Source organism: Mustela erminea, chromosome 10 (genome assembly GCF_009829155.1).
Source record: "Mustela erminea isolate mMusErm1 chromosome 10, mMusErm1.Pri, whole genome shotgun sequence".
In the NCBI taxonomy this organism is placed as follows: Eukaryota; Metazoa; Chordata; class Mammalia; order Carnivora; family Mustelidae; genus Mustela; species Mustela erminea.
Genome location: NC_045623.1, coordinates 86,089,784 through 86,112,175, shown reverse-complemented (window position 1 = coordinate 86,112,175; position 22,392 = coordinate 86,089,784). Strand labels below are relative to the sequence as shown.

The following is a 22,392-nucleotide window of genomic DNA, read 5'->3' as shown; positions in this document are numbered from 1 at the left end:
CCTCCTCCTGCCCCCGCACCACACTCTGGGCCCCTCTTCCTGTCCCTCCGGCTAAAATTCCATACCTCTCCCCGCCCCCAGTTCGTCCTCTGGTCCTGCTAGCCCCGACCTCCATCCCTAGGCCGAGGGCCCCCTCTGCTGTCGGCCGCGGGTAGGGCAGCAGCAGAGCTCATGGGGCAGAGAAGAGGGGCTCCCCCAAACAACCAATGCCCCATCCTTCCCAGTACAGCACGCTCCAGAACGAGGCGGGTGCACAGATAGACTTCCAGAGGGAGGGACGGGGTATACACCCCTTTAGGACCGGGGAGGCGGGGTGAGGAGGGAGGAGGGGTCCAGCCAGAAGTTCTTTCCTCTAAGCTGGGCCCTGCCTCTTCCCACTGGGTTAGGCAGCCAGGGGGCAGCTAGTTTCCAGGTGGGTCCCCAGACTCAGTTCGTGCGGGGTCCACCTCACACTGAAATGCTTTACAATTTTAGCTGCTGTTAGGAGCTCACTCCAGGCCCCAGGCAAAGCAGCGCCATCCGGCCCTAACACGACGAGCTTCCCAGCCTGCCCTGAATATACACCCCTTCCCAGGCCAAGACCCATGGTTTTCTCCTGCACCAGTCTCTGGGAGCTGGCAAGACACGCAGAGAAGCATCATCCTAAATGGATCTCCTAACTTACTCAACAGACACCCATACACACACACACTATCAGACATCCATGCACACAGAGGCACACGCATGCTTACAAGCCCATGTGTACAGAGACACTCACAGATCCACATGGACACAGAGACACAGAGGAAATATGGTGGTACCCAACTAGCCAAATGAAAAAATTGCTGGTAACTGAAAAACAATGGGGGGGGTGTAACTGAAAAATTAAAAATTATTGCAACTTGCTCTCCTTTTTCTCCCTAATAATCTCTTGGTGTCTGTGCCCCAGCAAAAGCCTCATTTCTGTCTCCCCCACCCTAGTTCTGCCCTCTCTCCCATGGCTTCTTCCTCCTAGTTCAGAATACTTGCAGAAATGCTTCCAGAACCCACCACAGCAACAGATGTGCCCTGGGGTGCAGTGATGGTTCAGGAGCTCAAGGCAAGCAACTGGCAGGGCTGCCCCTCCATCCCCAGCACTTCAGCTCTGCTACATCTGTGCACAGAAAGTCACAGACACACCTACCCCGATCCACACCTGGCCCGGCCCCGGATCTCTCCTGATTAGCCAACAGAGGCAACCTCACCTTTGCCAAACTCTTTATTGAACCAAAAATCAACACCAAGCAGACCGCAGAACAAGCAACTCAAACAGGTGACCCTCCACTGCTTTCTCTGCCCCTCCCTCTCTCTGGAAACAGCTCAAGATTCAGTCCTGGGGAGGGAATCAAGGCCTCTCTTCTGGTTGGCAATGAGGGTCAGGTCTCTCTGGGGAGGGTACACTCAGAACCAGCTCCATCTGTAGGACCCAAAGAGTCAGGAGCCTGGCCAGGGGGCTCTGGAAATGCAGGGCGCTGGCAAAATAGGCCAAGAATTCCAGGGGTTGCAGGGGGCTGGGCAGGGGTTGGGGGAAAGAGCCCCTGGCCTGGGGAGCTCAGCGAGGCTTGGAGCTGGTGGCTCATGGACACCAGGGATTCCAGATGCTGGAGCAGGGCCTGGTGGGGACAGGAGGCCCTGTGGAGGTGCTGGCTGGGGCCAGATGGTGCTGCTGAATGGAGATGCCATGACTGGCACCAGCCTGGTTTGGGGGGCCACTGCCCTTGCCTAGGACCCTGCCAGGCCTCTGGCTCTCCCCACAGTCTCTCCCTGCCTCGAGAAGGCCTGTGCCAAGCACAAATTCCCTTTGGAGCCAGGCTGCCCGCGTCCTGGCTCGGCAGCGGAGCACCCTTTGGGGAAGGGGAGCCCTTCAAGGCCACGCTGGGACTCCTGTCCTCTGGCTGATAGCTTCTCCTCTCCACTTTTCTGTTGAAGGAGACCATCTTTCGAACCTTCCCCCACAAAGGGCTGGACTCCGCTGTGTGTCGAAGCCCTGCCTTGGGGAGCAGCACAGCCAGGACCAGGCTTGAATGAGCAGCTTCCAGGCCTGGGGAAAGAGGGAGCAGAGAGACCAAGGGCCGGGTAGGAGAGAGCATACCGTCCCCAGAAGCTGCACTGTGGCAGCAGCAGGTCTGGAGAGGAGGCCCCAAGGAGAGCTTTCTAGCAGTGAGACGGGGGCCCATGAGATGCTGGGAACAGTAAGAAGAGGGTGAGCCTGTCTCAGGCACAGGAATGGACTCCCCTGATGAAGGGTAGGGCAATGGATGGTTTGACCTCAAGACTATATGGGTTCAGTCTGCCACATTGTCCCCAGGACCGGCAGCCCAGAAAGGCCAAGTGTTCTGCTTGGAAATGGAGGCAGCTAACCCCCTGACCCCCACCCCCACCCCCACCCCGGGGGCTTTGCTGGAGCCACACCCTGTGCACCACGGCCAACCTTGGCCTAGGACCACTGCAGTGAAAACCTCCCTCCTTCCCATCTTGGGTGATGCTTTTGATTGTCTGTGGGTCCTGCCTCTGTCCCGCCGTGTCTGCCTTCCTTGTGACCCCCCAGGGCTTTCTAATCCGGATGCCTAGTTGAAGAGGCAGTCCGTGTGGTGGTCAGCAGCCTTGTCTCTGCAGCCATGCCGCCCGGCTGTGAGGCCTGGCCCTGCTTCTGACTGGCCATGTGACCCCAGACAAGTCACCAGCTTTCTCCCTACCTCAGTTTCCTCATCTGTGAAATGGAGAAAATGACATCAGCATTCTGATGGGGGTTATTCCGAGGACTCAATAAATTAATAGAAGTGAAGCTTCTAGAACACTGCCTGGCACCCAGTAAGCAATATAGAGCTATGATGGTCCCTCCATGTGCCAGTGTCAGGAAGTTCCCTGCTGAGCTGAGCTGAGCTTGCCTCCTCCGTGGACACCAGGGTGACCTTCAACAGCCCTCCCTGCTGGTCACAGGGGAGGGGAGGCAGGGTCTGGTTCTCGCATTGGGGCACTCACCGGGACCTCCAAGAGGGCGCAGTCTGGGGGGCAGGGGCTGGAAGGCGGGCAGGGGCAGCAGGACCATGCCCACGTGCTCCACAGCTGCCAGGCCGTGGCGCTGTTTGTTGTTGAGGTAGGAATAGAGCTGACGGCAGTTCTGTGTGTCCCGAGCCCCGTGCGGGCACAGTCTGACCACGCAGATGTCCTGCAGTTGCAGGAAGGAGGGTGGCTTCTGGAGCAGCCATCCTTTCCTCCTGCGAACACCCCGCCCTCATCTAAACCTCTGACGACCCTGTGAGGACGCATGTGCCCCTTTCCAGAGGAGGAAAGTGAGGGACTTGCCCAGGGTCACAGAGTGTCTATGATTACAGGGGAAACCAGACCCAGACAGCCTAAGCCAGGCCTCTGCTCCAGACATGGAGAGAGACGGAGCACAGGGCTGGGGGTCCCCTTCTAGGAGGAGAAGGTGGTGCCCGAGGATGCCAGTTACCTTGGCCTCTGCCGGGCAGACGCTGGCCAGAAGTTCCCAGACAGTACCAGAGGGGATGCAGCCTGCCGAACGGATCACCTCAGGCAGGGTCTGGGGGCAGGGAGGACGGCCAGTCAGCCCCCAACTTCCCACTCACTTAGCGCACACGCCACACCCGCCAAGGCAAAGCCACAGCCTTCAGTGACAAGAACCCCAGGAAGGTCAGTGGCAGCCTGAGCAGCCCTGACTGTCCCTGGAGGCCTACAGCCTACCTGGACCGACCCCTGCAGCTCCTCAGAAGCTCCTTCCTCCCTCCTTAACCTTTCCACTCCCATCCCTCAGTTCAGCTTGACCATTCAGTCACTTGACCATCCCTCCTAACCCCCCCTTCCCCGGGGTCAGGGAGGAACCACACTCCTCTCCCAGGGCCCTCTCGCATTATGCCTTCGGTGACAGGGAGTCCCTGACCCCCATGCGTCTCCGCAGGAGTGGGGCTGGTGTCTCATTGGCCCCGTGCCCAGCACAGGGCCAGGCCCAGAGAGGTGCCAATGCCTAGTTCTAGAACGAGGGAGTAAGAGAATCAAAGAATGAAAGCAGTTTGAGGAGCTGACTCCCGGTGTGTGAGGGGGACGACCCTGGAGAGCAGGGCCGCAGTACCGTGAGGAGCCGACAGCTGTTTCCAGACACCAGCTGGGCCTTGGCCCTGAACCGCTTGATGGAGAACATGTCCAAAGCTCCCTCCCAGGGCGGCTGGCTGGGCAGAGCCTTTGTGGGGCCAGCAGGCATCTGGAGCCTAGAGAGAGGGACAGAGAGGCCCAGACAGAGCAGGTTATCAGGCCATTCGTCACCATCTCCCTACTTTTCAGAGAAGGCCCTGTGTTCCCCATGTGGGTGCTGGAGCAGTAGTCCGAGCATGGCCTTGTGGGGGGAACCAGCAGGTGGTGATGACTGGTTCTACTGCACAGATGGGGAAACTGAGACCCACAGAAGAGGCGAGACTTGCCCCAGGCCACAAAGAAAGAAGAGGCCATACTGTGTCTTCTGCCCCCCAGGTGGGTGCCCCGCCCCCGCTGACCCCTCCCAGCCCCAGCCCCACACCTGTCCTGGAGCTGTGTGGGAGGCTTCTCCCTAGCTTGGGGCGTCTCTGGAGAGGATGGGAAGGCTGGGCTTGGAGCTCTCTTGAAGATACTGTCCCCTATCCTTGTAGTAGCTTTGAAAGAGCTTGGCAGCTCACACGAGGGCTTCCAGTCTACAAAGAACAGCAGCAGAAGCTGACAGGCAGGCAGCTAGATGAAGCCAGCCTAGGGCTTTGGAGCCAGGCTTTGAACTGGGTTCCTTTCAAGGTGACCCGGGACACATATCTTGCCACCTTCTTCCCAGGCCATGGATCCCTGTTGCTGCTGAGCCCCCACTCAGCCCGAGCCTGCCCCAGCCCGTCTCCCACCAACCCAGGCAGATGCGGCAGCTGGGGTCCAGGAAGTGGTGCTCGTGCTGCCCCGTGGTGTCCTCGTCCTGCTCTGTGGTGGCCTTCGACGTGGCTGCCAGGGCTGGTAGGCTGTCATCTATGGACACCATGGGTCCCTAGGAAGCACAGGAGGAGAGAGCAGTGGGCTGGCAAGGTGCCAGAGAAGGCAGCAGCTCTCCATCCGTAGGGAGCCTCGGGGATAAGGTTTTTTATTTTTTTATTACAGAGATACAGGGAAGGTATTGGAGAAAATTTGGAAAATACAGAAAATTTGAAAATCACTGAAAAGTCACCCCTGGCCCCAGCACTCAGAGACACTTGTCCTTGTAGCAGATTTCCTACACACAGGGTGCGGGGGTCCTTTGAGTAAAAAAGCTGGGATCATATATTCCGCCTGTATCCTCATCGCATCTCTGAATTACAGCAGAGATGCCTGTTGTATTGCCCAGCACCTGAGTAAGTGGGCGGGGGGGGGGGATGGGGGGGCGGGGAGGGGCATCGTATGTGCATTGCCACCACTCCTGGATGGTGGGGTCATTCCCAGACTTTCATCATTATAAACGGTACTGAGGACGTCCTTATGCAGAGAGCACTTTCCTAAGCTTTCATCTCTGTCCTCGGGACAAGTTCTCAGAAGCAGATGGCAGAATCAGGGAGAATGAGCATTTTTTTTCTTATTTTATTTTATTTATTTATTTGAAAGAGAGAATGAGAGCCAGCGAGCAGGAGAGGAGGAAGGTCAGAGGGAGAAGCAGATCCCCTGCTGAGCAGGGAGCCCGATGCAGGACTCGATCCCAGGACTCCAGGATCATGACCTGAGCCGAAGGCAGTTGCTCAGCCAACTGAGCTACCCAGGAGCCCAAGAATGAACATTTTTAAGACTTGATGCTCATTGCCAAATCACCTTTTTCCCTCACAACAGAAATAGCTTTAACTACAAAACAGGGACACCTGGGTGGCTCAGTTAGTTAAGGGTCTGCCTTCAGCTCAGGTCAAGAACCCAGGGTCCTGGGATCAAGCCCCACCTGGGGCTCCCTACCAGCGGGGAGCCTCCTTCTCCTTCTGCCCCTCCCCCCTGCTGCTTAAGGCGTGCGCGCATGCTCTCACTCTCTCTCTCTCTCTATTAAATATAATCTTAAAAAAAAAATAAACACAAACCAAACATAGCTTTAGGAAGGTTTTGAAAGATTCAGAAGCTCCACTCTGGCCTCATAAACCACCTTCAGAGTAGCACCAAGGCACACACCTCAAATCACAGTTGGTCCTCTGGGACCAACTAAGTGACCCTGGGCACAGGGCTTCGGGTTCCTCATCCAGGACACTGGCATCACCCACCTCGTAGGTCACTGTGACTTCTGAACGAGGCACTGTTGTCAAAGGGGCATAGAGTGGGGCTGGATAAGGAGTGAAGATGTTATTACATGTTACTCCCCTCTCCGCTTCTCTGCCATTCTCTCCCCGGTGAGGGCTCCCTTCTGGGTTTTCGAGTTCCTCCCTCTACACTTCGGTGCCATTTATTTGGGGAATACAGATTGGTTTTGCTGGGAACTTCCTTCCATGCAGGCAGTGGGAGGGAGCAGGGATTTTTGTCTGTCACGTTCACTGTCATTTACTGAGAGCACGTGGCTCACGGGGTCCATCCACACTGTCCACCCCAGGACACAAAGCTTATTAGAGGCAGGTGAGCATCTGAGCCACCGAACACCTAAGCCAAACCAGACCAGCCTCCCGGGAGTGACTGAAATAAGCCGAGGGGGAGTTCTGATCATCTGCGGGAGGCTGAGCTGATGATGAGTTCATTGATTTGAGGGCTGCTGAGCCACGGTGACAGGCCACGTGCAAGACAAGGGGGGGGGGGGGGGGGGGGCGGGGGGGTGGGGAGGTGGGTGGGGGGGTGGGGCGGTGCACAACAGGGAGGAAGGAGCAGATCCCCAGCGATGCAAGGGGAGTGTAGTGACAGCCCTGGGCTCTGGGTGGTTCTGCGCCCCCAGCACCCCAAAGTCCTGCTACCAAAGAGAGTAGGTCTCTGTTCCTCATATCCAAAAACAGTCGCTGACTCAAACAGTGTGACCCTCCTGCTTCCCAACCAGAGATCTGGCAAGAACAATTGGGGCTGAAGAAAGCAGCAGTGATAAGACTCATTCTCACTCCCATGGGATGACTTGGCATTGGGCCGACGGAGGGGACCACCGAGAAGGTGAGGACAGGCCAGTCCCAGGGGTTCCGTCCTGCCCCCTGTTCGGCTGGACCCCTATGGCAACGACCATCCCCTTGTTCGCCGTGAAGACCCTGGCACTCACAGTGGCGCAGCAACTTGGCTCAAGGCCACCCAGCTGCCAAGGTGAGAAGTGGGACTCTGGGCGCCAGACCACCCCTCCTCCCCGCCCCCAGTGCCAGATCAGGCGGCCGCTTACCACCAGGTCCTCCAGGGTCAGCGTCTGGTCCACATCCCGCGGGATCTCCACTTCACCCTTGTGGGTCAGTTTGAAGGCCGGGAGGCCGCACGACTCCTTCTGTTGCTGCTCAATGATCTCCAGGCCCTGGGGCGGGGGGGTGGCAAGTAGCCCAAACTCAGCCAGATCAGGGGGTCCCAGTCTACCAGGAACCCCGGTGTTCACTTTCCCCCGGGGAGGCCCCTCTCCTGCGGACTCCCTCCTGGGCCACCCCTTCCTCTCCCTTCACACTTCTGCTTCCACCCTTCCCCATGCCTAACAAGCCCTCCCCCCTCAGCCCTACTGCTCCAGAGCTCACTCATTCTCCCTCCAAACTCGAGCCTTGCCTCCTCCAACAAGCCTTCTTGGACTTCATCTTCTCCCACAAGTCAATTCTGCCTCTGACTGTGCCCCACCCTCTGGCTTGGGAAGAACACGGTGCAGTGGGAAGAGTGTAGGCTCGGAAGCATCAGCTGGGTCGTGACTAGAGACCCCCCAAGGCAGTGTGGCTTTGGACAAGCACTTCACTGCTCTGAGCCTCCATGTATCTGTTTTCGAGGAATTAAATTAAGGGCATTAAATTAAATGACAAATGTAGAATGCTTGGCTGGAGCCTGGCTCACAGTAAATGCTACCTGTCATTCTTATTGTTGATCAACGTCATCTTATCTGAAATGTTTCCTGGAAGCCTGGAGGAGGTCCCGTCCTCCCTGGCGGGGCTCGCCTCACAGCTGAGGGCTCCCGCGCTTACATGGCCACAGCCCTTCACAAGGTCTCTTGTTTCATGTTGTTGCCATCTTGAAATTCTTACTGCTTCTTGAGCAAAAGGCCACACATTTTTGTTTGGCCCTGCCCCCCACAAGATATGTAAGCTGGTCCTGCTCCAGGTCCCCCACAGGTACCTGGACAGAAGCTCAGCCTACAGTGGACAGAGTCACCTAGTGGATTCCAGGTGGATCTAATCAGCCTAGTATCTTCCAGAACGGAGGCTGCAGCAGCCCACCCTGCCCCACCAGCCTACTCTGAGATCAGCCCCCTCTCTGTCAGGGACCCCCGGCAAGCATTCCCTAAAGTTAGCTCAGTGCCCATACCTTCCCTGTCCCCGAGCCGTCCCCAGGATGGAAGAGACCCATGGACATGGGTTGTATGAGGACATGACTGTGAAGCATGAGGGCTGTGGGGTCCCTCCCCCAGCCTGAGGCACCAGGAAGACTTCTCTGGGGCTTCTGATGCTGATGTGGGAACAGAGACATCCCACGGGGGTCTACCCCCATCAGTGATGGATGACAATCCTGGACTCCAGACCCCAGACCATCACACCCAGTACCCCACCCCTGCCCACAGCCCAGCTCTGCAGAAAAGCAAATGGAAGAGAACACCTCTCAAGGGTCCCCACTCCACCAAGCTCTCCATCGCCAGGCCTTTTCCTTTTGCCTCTTGTCCATTTTTTTTTTTTTTTTTTTTTTTTTTAAAGATTTTATTTATTTATTTGACAGAGAGAAATTACAAGTACACTGAGAGGCAGGCAGAGAGAGAGAGAGAAGGAAGCAGGCTCCCTGCTGAGCAGAGAGCCCGATGCGGGACTCGATCCCAGGACCCTGAGATCATGACCTGAGCCGAAGGCAGCGGCTTAACCCACTGAGCCACCCAGGCGCCCCTTGTCCATTTTTTTTGTAGAGAGGTCTCTCTGTCTCTCTGTCTCTCTCTCTCTCTCCTTGTCTTCCTGCTCTTTCTTTCCATTTCCTCCTTTTTATCTCTGTCTTGTGCTCCCCAAATCTCACTGCACCCCTCCCCCTCTGTTCTGTCTCCCTGCTGCACCCTCAGGCCCTCCCCTCCCTGGATCCCTCCCACATCAACTATCCTGACTTAACCCAACAGCTCACCCTCTTCTCTTCCTGGTCCCGCCAGCGGGCCAGCTCTTGGGGGGCCAGCTGGGTGGAGCTCATCCGCACCAAGTTGTGGGGGGTGACATCTCCCCGAACCACTTTGAGAAACAGGTCCTGCAGAAGTAGGCATGGGGGCTGCACCACACTGCTCCAGAAGCACCCCCCACCCCAATATCCTGCCTGGGCTTCGAGCCTCCAAGGGAGGGTCTGGGCTTGCCCCCAAGCTCCGCGCACCGGATTCCGGGGATCACGCAGGTTGAACAGCAGGCTGCGGTACTTGGTCTTGTAGCGACAGCTGGTGGCTTGTGTCAGATCGAAGAGGGCTGTCTCAATGCCAGCAGCGATGCCCTCCACCGCCTCCTCACTCAGCACCAGATCTGGAAGGTCCTGGAGGCTGCGGGAGCCATGGCTCTGAGCCTACGAAGTGATCTAGGCCCTCCGCCGGACAGGGAAAGTATGGGGCAGGGTCTGGACCAACTGTGGGTCCTATTCTGTGCATCTCCCTATGTATATGCATTCATTCTCACCCCAGCTCTGTGAGCAAGCCATATTCTCATTCTCCATTTACAGATGGGGAGAGCAAGGCTCAGAGAACATAAGGTGCTTGCCCAAGGCCTCATGATAAGCGGCAAAGCAAGATCTGATTGATCAGCCCACGCTTTATCCTTGGCCAGTGGAACTGGGTTGGAGGAAGCCTGGGGGAAAAGGGAAGGAAGCAGCCAGGCAGGGGACTGAGCCCTGGCCCTCAGTGTAACACAGACTCTGCCACTGACTTGCTGTGTGGCCTTTACCAAGTCCCACCCTCTCTGAGCCTTGGTCTCACCATTGCAAAGGGGAGCTCTGGGCTCAGATCTCTCAGATGCACAGGCTCACTGTGTCTGAAATCATTTGCTGTGGGTGGCAACCACAAGGACAGGAGCAGCAGCAGTGGCTTAAGGGGAGGGCGTGACCTTGAAGCCAGAGAGACCCAGGTTCAAATGTCACCTCTCCACCAGCTCGCTGTGCAGGCAGATGAGCTCGCAGCTACAAAATGGGGTTCGTCACACACTCAGAAGCCCTGAGAACATGGCAGCATGGGCCTGGGAGGCGAGGACAGCTCTCAGGACGTGGGATGTCAGGGAAGTGGGGAGCGAGTCCTTACCGATTCCGCAGCACCTCCTGTAAGGCGTGGACCACCGTAGCCCGTACCCCGACATCCAGGGACAGCTTCTCCTGTTGGGGCCGAAGCTGAGCTGGATGGGGGGAGAGGGAGAAAGAGAGAGAAAGAGTCACAAACCCCCCATGGGATGCCTGAGGAGCAAGGGGCAGGGGCGACTCAATGCTGAAGGGTTCAGGTAGGCAAGGTTGGGGGCTCCCAACTTTAGGAACCTGAGCCGTTGGGTCCAATCCCGGGCAGCTAGCAGCCCCATCCCTCTGTGGAAGGACAGCAGGCAGTGGGACTGGGGGATGGGGCGAGAGAGAGAAGAGTCCTAGCAGGGGCTGGAAGCAGCTCCTGGGAGGGCTCTCTTCCTTCCATCTCACCTGAGTCCTCTCCCCCGTCCTGTTCACCAGGCTCCTCCTCTTCAGCCTCCGCTGGGCCACACTGCACGGAAGGGGAGAGGAACTGAGGCCATGACTCTGGGAGTAGCCTCCCAGCCCCAGCGGGCACTGCTCCCCCCATTATCACCTCCCCAGCTTCTGTCTGCTTCAGCAGGGGGGCGGTGGGGAGGGAGGCACTCACGCCAGGACACTCAGCACAGGCCTCACAGACAGGAGTCCCCTCCTGAAAGAGAGAGAAATGGCTTCGACAGCGGAAGAAATCAGAGGCCACCAGGAGCCCACGCCATCCCTTCAGAGGGAGGCAGCTAGAGGGCCTCCGGATGGTAGAACATGCTGGTCAGCCAGGAACAAAGGTCAGCAACTGCTCTCCCTCCAAATGCGCTGGAGGCTCGGCCCCTCCCTTGCTCCAGTCAAGCTCAGGAGCGCTGGACAAAGAGCACACAGACCCCGCTAGCAGGCAAGTGGGGGGGTCTAACCCCGTCTCTGGCTAGCACATTCAGTGTGACCATGGGCAGGTCACAGCTGTGTGGTGGCCGTGACATCTCTGTGAGGCAGGTGTGACAGCGTCCCTGGGCAGGGATGATGGAACACTGTCTATGTGAAGAACTTGCTCTGTACCTGGCACCTGGCAGGGCCTTGGGCCACGGGCCTTTCCTTCCTTCTGGGTCTCTGGACAGGTGATGCTAAGCTGACCTCCATCATGTCCTCCAGCACCTCCAGCTTTGGGGGCTGCGGCTCCCCTGCCTGGCCACGGCGGAGGGCCCCCAGGAGGCGGAGCACTGCCCCAGAACCAAGCTGCGTGGGGGGAGGAAAGCACCTAAGAACCAAGGAGCAGCAGCATCGAAGGCCCATTTGGAGCGCTTACTTGCTCTGCACTCACTTACTGTCTCTCTCCTCGCTGCGCTGTAAGCAGCAGGAGGACAGAGAGCATGGATGTCTTGGTCCCACTATATTCCCAATGCCTAGAACAGGACTGACACGAAGTAGCATTCAAGAAATATGTGCAGACTGCAAGGGTCTCCATGCCAGGAGAGGAGCTGGTCTTCATTGTCAGCCTCTCACCTTCCCCGCTCACTCCAGCCGCTTATGAGCATTTCAAGGTAGAGTGGTTTTTGGTCTTTTCCTGCTCCCCCTTTTTGCTCTGGCTGCCAGGAAGCTCAGCATTAACTTAGAGTCCAACAGTCAGTCATACCTTTCCAGGATTGGCAGAGGGTGAGAGGTTGTCATACCAAGATTTCCCCTTCACTTCCCCCTTTTCTCTAACTTGAGGCTTTTATCCCTTTTCAAGTATGTTTTGATTCTTATAATTTATTGCAAACCACAGGGAACTACTGTGAAAGTAGGGTCTGAAATCTAATCTTTGGCTGAATTCTCATGAATGGTCAGGTTCCAAAGGTCGGGGAAAACTGGAAGTCTGAGGTTCAGCACCACCAGGGGTGGGGAGTGCTACCATGCTCTGGAGGAGAGTTGGGCGGGGGCAGGATTAACTCTAAGTCCTCTAGGAAGACCCCTCCCATCCCCCCCAGACCTGAGGAGAGGGAAGAAGAAGAGCAGTAAGTAAAAGCAAAAACCTACGTAACACACGTGCTTCACCCCATGGGGCATTTCCATTTCCTCCTTGGAGAGAAAGGAGGCAGAGGTTAGGATTCAGAGGACCAGTTACCCCTTTGGAGGGAGTTCACAAGAAGACACTCACACAAAGGTAAAGGAAGTTCAGTGTTCACAGGATTGGCAAAAAGCCCCCACAAAAAAATAAATGCGTACCCTCCAATGTTCATCAAAGGGGGAATGATTAATAAACCATCATCCTGCGGATTCTAACTGGCCACCGAGTAGAGTGAGTCATAATAAAATCAATACATCATTCATCGGAGGCTTATAACATAGCTGCCCCGAAGGAAACACATCACACAAAGCTTATTCCGGGTCCCAGATCAACACCATACGGTATGTACCATTTCTACCCCCATTTTCCAGATGAGGGAAACTGAGGGTCAGAGAGGATCTGAAAAGTCCCGAAGCTACCACGCAGCAGAGCTAGGGCTCGAGCCTACTTCTGTCTGACTCAAGCCCAGGCACTGAGCTGCGGGCTATGTGGACAGCACTGACAGATGCGGAAAGATTCATGGAAAGATGTCAGGGTGTATTATTTGGAGGGAAAAAAATAGGTTACAGAGCAGTATTGTTGCATAAGGCCCATTTATGTAAATATGTATTTATAGACGCAAAAGGCAGGTTATCTCTGGGGAATGAAATTCCAGAGGGACTTTCAGTTTCCGCTTGTAGACACTTGGGTACTTATGTTACTCAAAATGAGCATGTATTTCTTTTATAAGCAGAAACATATTTTTTAAAATTAAAAAACAAGTTTAGAACAATGTGTGTAGTGTGCTCCCATTTGCGTTAAAAGAGAAAGAATTTTTAAATTTGTATTTGCTTGAATCTGCATAAAATATCTCTGGAAGTATCCATAAACCTAAAAACAGAGGCTGCCAGTAGGAAAGGGACAGGGAGCTGGAAAAGAGGCTTTTCACTTTTTTTTTTTTTTTTTTTTTAAATCATGGGGATGAATCAGCCTTTCAAAAAAGTAAATTGAGGCAAAGGGATGGGGGAGAAAATGGGATATCTGGGAAGGAAAGCAGGAAAGACGTTAAGAACAGCCCTCCATGGCTTAAAACTTTCTAACTGGCCCCTGTCTCGGGGGCCTGCCCATCAGCTTTATAAGGCTCCAAGACAAAAGGCAGCCGAATCTGACCAACAAAGACTTTAGATGCTGGATTTATCAGACTAAAATACAAAATATGGGTAACATGTTTAACAAAACAAAAGAAGGAGTCAAACATGTGAGTGAAGGGCAAAACGATATTACACAATAACCAAGCAGATTTGTTTGGGAACCAAACTTCTGGAAATAAAAATGGGATAATCATGAAAATATAAGACTCCATATCTAGGTCTGATAGCCTATTAGACACAGCTGAATACATTGGAGACCTAGAAAACATTTTAAATAATCCAGAATAGGGCTGCCTGGGCAGCTCAGTCGTTAGGCGTCTGCCTTTGGCTCGGGTCATGATCCAAGGATCCTGGGATGGAGCCCCACATCGGGCTCCCTGCTCTGCAGAGAGCCTGCTTCTCCATCTCCCACTCCCCCTGCTTGGGTTCCCTCTCTCTTTGTCAAATAAATAAATAGAATATTTTAAAAAATAAATAAATGATGCAGAGTATTCACAACACAGAGACTCGAAAACACGGTGAACGAGTGAAAAGGACTGATAAATCTGACTAAAGTTCCAGAAGGAGAGAGGAGAGAGAGCCGGACAGAGGCAGTATGTGAAGATATACGGCTCAGACTTTTCCTGAATTGGTAAAAGACAACAATTCACAGATTCAAAAAGCTCAGTGAATCTCAAACAGGAGAAGAAAAAGTTAAGCCACAGCTTGGTACCATGTAGTGAAATTGCCCAACACCAGTGAGGAGGAGATCCTAAGAACATAAAGAGAAAAAATGACAGCTTACAGTTTAATAGCACTGAAAATGTGCCCCCACTCCTGTGAATGTTTTCCATTAGCTCATTTAATCCTCACTAAAACCCTATAAGCTTAGGTACTGTTACTATTATAGTCCCCCTTTCACAGAAGAGGAAACTGAGGCACGCAGAGGCACTCAGAGGCTAATCAGTTTGCTCAGTGTCTCACAGCTACCAGAGCAAAGAGCTGGGATTTAAATCCAGGCAGTCTGATTCTAGAGGCCACACCTTTAACCATATGCTATAAAGGCTTCTCACCAAGACATTTTTAGCTACAAAGGAACGGCAATTAGACTAACCACTAACTTCTCAACAGTCACAATGGAAGGCAAAACAGAGTAGAATAGTATTTCCAAATGTGCTTAAAGCAAATAACTATCAACTGGGGACCCATACAACATATTTTTTGAGAATGAGGATCAGACAAAGATATCCTAGTAAAAACCAAGAGAATTATTGTTATTCTTAATCATTTTATTTTTCTCAAAAAGGAAAATGGTTTTTTAAATTAATTAATATATTGAGTGAGAAGGAGAGAGCGCAGAGGTGCGGGGGACAGAGGGAGAGGGACAAGCAGACTCCCTGCTGAGCAGGGAGACCGACGGGGGTCTTGATCCTGGCAACTCCAGCGGCCCCAGGGACCCCAGGGATCATGACCTGAGCCAAAGGCGGACACTTAACTGACTGAGCCACCCAGGTGCCCCACAAGAAACAAAATGTTAATGAATGAACTTGAGGCAGAAAAAAAGAAATAATACCTGAGAGAAAAGCCGAGATGCAAGGAGGAATTTTGAGCAAAGAAAATAACAAACAGGTTGTTAAATCTGTATGAACATTGATCATATGAAACTTAACAGTGTGTAATTGGGGGATTAAAAATAAGATAGGACCAATTTACTGGATAATAGCACATATATTGGGAAGGTGCATTTAAAGCAATTAAATGTACTTAACTGGACTTAATTAAAGCATCCCAAGGTACTTATGTCATTTCAGAGGCAGGTAATAGTAGTAACTACCTTTCAACTTTGACAAGTTAGGTATTGGTTTTTAAATTTCCAGAACTGTCACCAAAAGAACATAAACAGGGCATAGAAAATTCCAAACTACTAGAGGGATAAAAAAGGAATAAGGAAAAATAATCAGGGCTCCTGGGTGGCTCAGTCAGTTAAGCATCTGCCTTAAGCTCAGGTCATGATTCCAGAGTCCTGAGATGGAGTCCTGCATCCGGCTCCCTGCTCGGCAGGGAATCTGCGTCTCCCTCTGCCCTTCATCCCATTGGTTCTCTCAATCTCTCTTTCTCTTTCTCTCAGATAAATAAAAATCTTAAAAAAAAGAAAAAAGAATCAATCTAAAAGGAGGCAATAAAAGGGAAAAAGGTATAGAAAAGGCAGGGAATATATGCAAAGCTCAAAATAAGACAGTAGGAATAGATTCAAATAAATGAGTAGCTACAACAAATGAAAATGGGCCAATCCTTGAGATAAATACCAAAAAATTAGGCCTTTAAAAAAAAGAAAACCTGGGGCGCCTGGGTGGCTCAGTGGGCTAAGCCTCTGCCTTCAGCTCAGGTCATGATCTCAGAGTCCTGAGATCTAGTCCTGCACCTGGCTCCTTGCTCAGTGGGGGGCCTGCTCCCCCCTCCACTTTCTACCTGCCTCTCTGCCTACTTGTGATCTCTGTCTGTCAAATAAATAAATATATAAAGTCTTTGAAAAAAAATTTTAAAAACCTAATTAAAGGATATTTATAAGACCCACTTCTAAAATACAAAAATGCAGGGTGCCTGGATGCCTCAGTGGGTGAAAGCCTCTGCCTTCGGCTCGGGTCATGATCCCAGGGTCCTGGGATCAAGCCCTGCATTGGACTCTCTGCTCAGCAGGGTGCCTGGTTCCCCCTCACTCTGCCTGCCTCTCTGCCTACTTATGATCTCTGTCTGTCAAATAAATAAAAATCTTTTTAAAAAATGCAAAAAAGAGTATAAGAAGAAAATAGAATAATATGTGAACAGACAAATACCAAGCAAAATAAAGCTTCATAGCCATATTAATATCTGACAAAACAGACTTCAAGGAAAAAAATAACTAGGAGCAAAGACCTCACTACATAAAGATAAGCAGTTTCACCAGGAAGCTATCACATCTCTAAACGATAAGCATCTAATAACATAATCTCAAGAAATATAAAGCAAAAAGTGACAAAACTGCAAGAAAAAAAAAATCCACCATTATAGCAAGAAATGTTAATATACTTCCCTGTTGATGAATCTGGCTGACAAAATAGTAAAGATTAAAAAGATTTGATAAAAGCTATTTTATTTATTTATTTGACAGAGAAAGAGAACAAGAGCGCACAAGCGGGGGAGGGGCGGAGGGAGAGGGAGAAGCAGGCTCCCCACTGAGCAGGAAGCCCAACCTGGGGCTTCATCCCAGGACCCTGGGATCATGACCTGAGCCCAAGGCAGAGGCTTAACTGATTGAGCCACCCACGTGCCCCTGATAAAAACAGTTAAAAACTTCATCGTGTACATACAGAGGACGTGTACATATATAGAAGACTTTTCCTAACAAAAAATACATATTCTTCTCAAGGATACACGTGATAGATAAAATTAACCACAGCCTGGACCATAAAGCAGACTTCAACAAATTTCAAAAGACTGGTACTTTTTGCACCAGCACTGCCCAATAGAAGTATAAACATGAGCTGTGTGCATTCTTTCAAGTTTTCTGGTAGCCACATGAAAAAAAAGGTGAAAAGAAACAAGTTAAATTAATTTTAAGGGCACTTGGGTGGCTCAGTCGGTTGAGCGTCCGACTGTTGACTTTAGCTCAGGTCATGATCTCAGGGTGCTGAGATCAAGCCCTTTGTCCGGCTCCACCCTGGGTGAGGAGCCTGCTTAAGATACCTCTCACAGGACACCTGGGTGGCTCAGTTGGTTAAACTGCTGCCTTCGGCTTGGGTCATGATCCTGGGGTCCTTGGATCAAGTCCCGCATGGGGCTCCTTGCTCAGCAGGGAGCCTGCTTCTCTCTCTGCCTCTGCCTGCTGCTCTACCTGCTTGTGTTCTCTCTCTCTCTCTGACAAATAAGTAAATAAATAAATTCTTAAAACAAAAAAAAGATTCTCTCTCTCCCTCTTCCTCTACCCGTACCCCCTCAAAAAATTAATTTTATATTGTATTTAACTCAACATATGCAAAATACTACAATTTCAATATGTAATCAAAGCAAGAATTTATTAGATTTTTACATTATTTTGGTACTAAGCCTTTGAATTCAATGTGTACTTTACACTTACTCAGTTTTGGCCACCCAAATTTCAAATGCTCAATAGGCACAAGGGGCTGGAGGCTGCCATTTCAGACAACTCAGATAAAAATTGCATTCTCGGGGTGCCTGGGTGGCTCAGTGGGTTAAAGCCTGCCTGGGTGGCTCAGTGGGTTGATGCCTTCAGCTCAGATCATGATCTCAGGGTCCTGGGATTGAACTCCACATCGGGCTCTCTGCTTGCTGGGGAGCTTGTTTCCTCCTCTCTCTCTCTCTCTCTCTGCCTACTTGTGATCTCTGTCAAATAAATAAATAAAATCTTTTTAAAAAATTGCCTTCTCACACCACACTCTGATCAAGCTAGAAAGCAATAGCAAAGAGAAAGAGGAAGAAAAGAAAGAAGCCAGAGGAATGGAAACTAAAAAAAAAAAAAAAAAAAAAACTTACTTCTGAACAATAATATGTAAGTCAAAGACAAATTATAATAAATATTATGAAATGTAGTAATTGAATGATAATAAAACTATGCATTAGAGTCTCTGTGTGAAGCTAAGGTGATAATTACAGGTTCCCTTATAGCTTCTAATGATTTTAAGAGAAAGGAAGAAGAAAGAAAATTAATAAACTCAGCATAATTCTTAAGATTTTATAAAATAAGAACATAAATTGAAAGAAAGATGACACTAAAGACAAACATACAATGTAAAAGATCAACAAAACCAAAAATCAGTTATTTGAGAAAACTCAAAACACAGACAATTCTCTGACAAAATTAAGAAAAGAGCAATGACACAACTACACCATATCCAGAATAATTAATCATGAATGCACCAATATTAAAAAGATAAGATGTTATCGTGAAATACTTCATGCTAGGGGCATCTGGGTGACTCAGTCTTTAAGCGCCTGCCTTCAGCTCAGGTCATGATCCCAGGCTCCTGGGATCGAGCCCCGCATCAGGCTCCCTGCTCCACAGGAAGCCTGCTTCTCCTTCTCCCACTCCCCCTGCTTGTGTTCCCTCTCTCGCTGTGTCTCTCTCTGTCAAATAAATAAAATCTTAAAAAAAAAACATTTTATGCCAACTTGCCAATAAATTTGAAAACTTAGATTAAATAGATATATTTTTAGAAAAATATAACTTGCCAAAATTGACTCAAAGAAAAAAACTGAATAAACCTATAACCATAGAATGAATTTAATCAGTAAGGAGACATCTTCCTAAAGAAGACACCAGTCCAGCCTCTTTGTTACCAGTGACTCTACCAAAATGTTCAAAGAACAAAATAATTCCAATCTGATACAAATTCTTACAGCAAGCAGAAAAGGAGAAAACACTCTGCAATGCATTCTATGAGGCAAAAACCTGGACACCAAAACCTTAGAAGGCAAATGAGAATAAATAATTTCAGGCCAATTAACACATCAATAGAAATACAAAAATCCCAAACCAAATATTATGAAAATGAATTTTAAAAAATATAAAAAAGAGAAACATGATCAAGTTGGGTTTATTCCAGAAATGCAAGTCTGAGTTAACATGGAAAAAAAAAAAACCCAACTCATTAAATTTACTACAATAATAAATTAAAGAATAAAAATCATATTCTCTCAAAAATGCAGAAATCATATTTGATCAAATGTACTGTCCATTCAGAATAATGAACAAACCAGCAATAAAAGGAAGCTTCCTTAACTTGATAAAGAGCATATATATAAAAATAGAGCAAACAGGGGTGCCTGGGTGGCTCAGTTGGTTAAGGATCTAACTTTGGCTCAGGTCATGATCTCCGGTTCTGGGATTGAGCCCTGCGTCAGGCTCCACGTTCAGGAAGAAGTCAGCTTCTCCTTCTCCCTCTGCCCACCCCCACAAGATACGCACAGGCCCACTCTTTCTGTCAAATAAATAAATAAAAATCTTAAAAACAAAACAGAGCAAACATATTCTGGTGAAGATGACCGTGTTCCCTATAAGGTCCAGAACAACACAAGGCTCTCTGTTATCATTTCTACTTGACATTATACTGTAAGTCTTACTTAGCGCAGTAAGGAAAGAGGGCAGAGAATATGCAAAAATTGGAAAGCAAAGAAAAAAGCTGTCATTATTTGCAGATGACATGATTGTCTACATAGAAAACATAATTTTAATAGGTAAATTATATGAATAAAAGAATCTAGCAAGATTTCTTTAAAATTAATTGCATTTTTATACACCAGCAACAGTTAGAAACTGCAATTTTTAAAAGTTACCATTTTATGATAAGCATCAAAAGACATAAAGTAGTACAATCAGACATGATGTGGTTTTGGATTGAAAGACCACGTGACTACCTATAAAATAGTTAGGCTGAAAACTATAAATCCAAACCTAATCAAAGTTCCAGATTCAAACACCAGTTCACGGGAAATACAGAAGACAGAGAAACAGGTGTCATTAAATTACGGGGATGCAGTAAGCTACAGGACAAACTAATTTCTTCAAAAATAGATTGCAGGCGGGGTGTCTGGGTGACTCAGTTAAGCCTTTGGGTCAGGTCATGATCTCAGGGTGCTGGGATTAAGCCTCACTCAGGCTTCCTGCTCAGCGGGGAGTCTGCTTGTTCCTCCCCTTCTGCCTCCCCCCATCCACTCATGCTCTCTCTCTCTAATAAATAAAATCTTTTTAAAAAACAGATTAAAGGAAAAACAAGATATGGGGAGAAAACCTAAAGGTTAAAAGAGACTTATAGGCATATTAACCAATTACAATGTGTGTATTTTATTTAGATCTTGACTTTTAAAAGATAAAGCATAAAAACAATCATCTTTATAAGACTATTGGAGATTAGGATACTGAATGACTATTAGGTGGTATTATTGGAACTATTAACAACTTTCAGACAAAATAACAGATGGCTGGTAGAATTGGGTGATGAGTACTAGAAATTTCACACCAGGGCCTAGCAATTTTCCTCTGGAAAGAACCAGAAGGAAAGTATTTTAGGGTTGCTGGTTATATGGTTTCCACTGCAACCCCTCGACTCTGCCTTTGGGGTATTAAATTAGTCATAGATAATATGTAAATAAATAGTTGTGTCCGTGTTCCATTTTATTTACAAAACCAGGTGAGGTGGCCAAGCCCTTCTTACAATTCAGTCTATTTTTGCAGATATTTGAAGTTTTCCATAACAAGTTCTATAGAAATATAGTATTTAGGAATAAACCTGAAGAATATATACAATATTTTTGGTGGAAAAAATATAAAACTTTATTGAGAGACAATAAAGATCAAAATAAATAAAGGAATATACCATGTTCATGGATTGACATATTATACAATACTTCACACCTTAACAATACTGTAAAGATGCTGTAAAGATATTAGTCCTCCTCAAAATGATTTATAGATTCAGTATCTTTCCAGTCAAAATCCCAACAGGTTTTTGTGTATGTGGAAATTGACAAGCTGATCTAATACTTATATGAAAGAGCAAAGGAATGTAAGAACAAAGATCCTCCTGAAAACAACAAAGATGGGAGACTTGTCTTGCCAGACATCAAGAATTATTAACAAGATACTATAATTAATATTCTATAATATTAGCAAAGGGAAAACTTTTTGAAAAAGAGTACAGGGAGACCAAAAACCAATCCCACATACACTGAAACATAATTTGTGACAGATTGGGCATTGCCTATAAGTAGGGAAGGACAGGATTTTCAGTAAACGGTGTTGGAACAACTGGGTATCCATATAAAAAACATATAGTCCATATCATTAACAAAAATTAATTCTAGGTACATTATAGACCTTAGTGTGAAAGGCAAAACAATACTATGTACAAGAACATCTTCATAACCTTGAGATAGGAAGGGAATTTCTTTAAAAGATTTTTATTTATTTTTATTTTATTTTTAAATAATCTCTATACCCAACATGTGGCTCAAACTCACAATCCCGAGATCAAGAGTCACATGCTCCACTGACTCAACCAACTAGGTGCCTTAAAGATTTCTTAAAACACATAACGTAAGTGAAATAATGGATAAATTAGGATACATTAACATTAGGAATTTCTCCAGCAATTCTACCTCTTTTCAATTCCACTTTGATTCAACTGCCACTTTTGAGCAAAAGGACTGAAAACGCAGACTTGAACAGATCTTTGTTCACCAATGTTTATAGCAGCATTATTCCCAGTGGTGATGAGGTAGAGACCACCCAAATGTCCATGGACAGATAAAGAAAATGTACTATATGCATACAATGGAATATTATTTGGCGTTAAAAAGGAATAGAATTCTGATACATGCTACGACATGAACCCTGAAGACACTATGCTAAGTGAAATAAATAGTCACAAACGGAGGCATATTCTAGTTGTATGAGGTACTAAGAACAGTGAAGCTCATAGAGACAGAAAAAAGAATAGTGATTATCAGAAGGGAATGGGGAGAAGGGAATGGGGAGTTACTGTTTAATGGATACAGGATTTAGGTTTGGGAAGATGAAAAAATACTGGATAGTGGTGTTGGCAGCATAACTGTGAAGGTACTTAATGCCTCTGAACTGTATACTTAAACAAGGTTAAAATGGTAAGTTGTATGTCATGTATATTTTACTACAATGAAAATTTTTTTTAATAATTAATTTCTGCTCATCCATAGACTATAAGGCAAGCAAAATATGAGCCACACTTTGGGAGAATATACTTGCAAAACATATAACTGACAAAGGAATAGTATCTAAAATATATAAAGAACTCCTACAGGGACGTCTGGGTGCCTCAACTGGTTAAGCATCTGCCTTCAGTTCAGGTCATGATCCCAGAATCCTGGGATCGA

General features: G+C 48.7%; 1 protein-coding gene across 6 annotated transcripts in view; it reads right to left on the bottom strand.

Moving 5' to 3' along the window:
* Nucleotides 1-1,228: 1,228 nt before the first annotated feature.
* The window catches only part of SPOCD1 (SPOC domain containing 1), a 30,705-nt gene continuing 9,541 nt past the window's right edge, over nt 1,229-22,392 (bottom strand). The window contains exons 4-17 of one of the 6 annotated variants that reach the window (XM_032303555.1): nt 12,349-12,390; nt 11,392-11,568; nt 10,901-10,996; nt 10,756-10,816; nt 10,376-10,466; nt 9,469-9,628; nt 9,232-9,348; nt 7,331-7,456; nt 4,900-5,032; nt 4,550-4,700; nt 4,109-4,244; nt 3,473-3,562; nt 3,001-3,187; nt 1,229-2,059 (exon numbers count right to left, since the gene is read on the bottom strand). In XM_032303555.1, coding sequence (XP_032159446.1) covers nt 1,395-2,059; nt 3,001-3,187; nt 3,473-3,562; nt 4,109-4,244; nt 4,550-4,700; nt 4,900-5,032; nt 7,331-7,456; nt 9,232-9,348; nt 9,469-9,628; nt 10,376-10,466; nt 10,756-10,816; nt 10,901-10,996; nt 11,392-11,568; nt 12,349-12,390 — 2,232 coding nt within the window. In that variant the 3' untranslated portion in view covers nt 1,229-1,394. Of the gene's footprint in view, nt 2,060-3,000; nt 3,188-3,472; nt 3,563-4,108; nt 4,245-4,549; nt 4,701-4,899; nt 5,033-7,330; nt 7,457-9,231; nt 9,349-9,468; nt 9,629-10,375; nt 10,467-10,755; nt 10,817-10,900; nt 10,997-11,391; nt 11,822-12,348; nt 12,391-22,392 lie in introns of those variants that run through there. The other 5 variants (XM_032303553.1, XM_032303554.1, XM_032303550.1 and 2 more) reach the window with 5 other exon arrangements.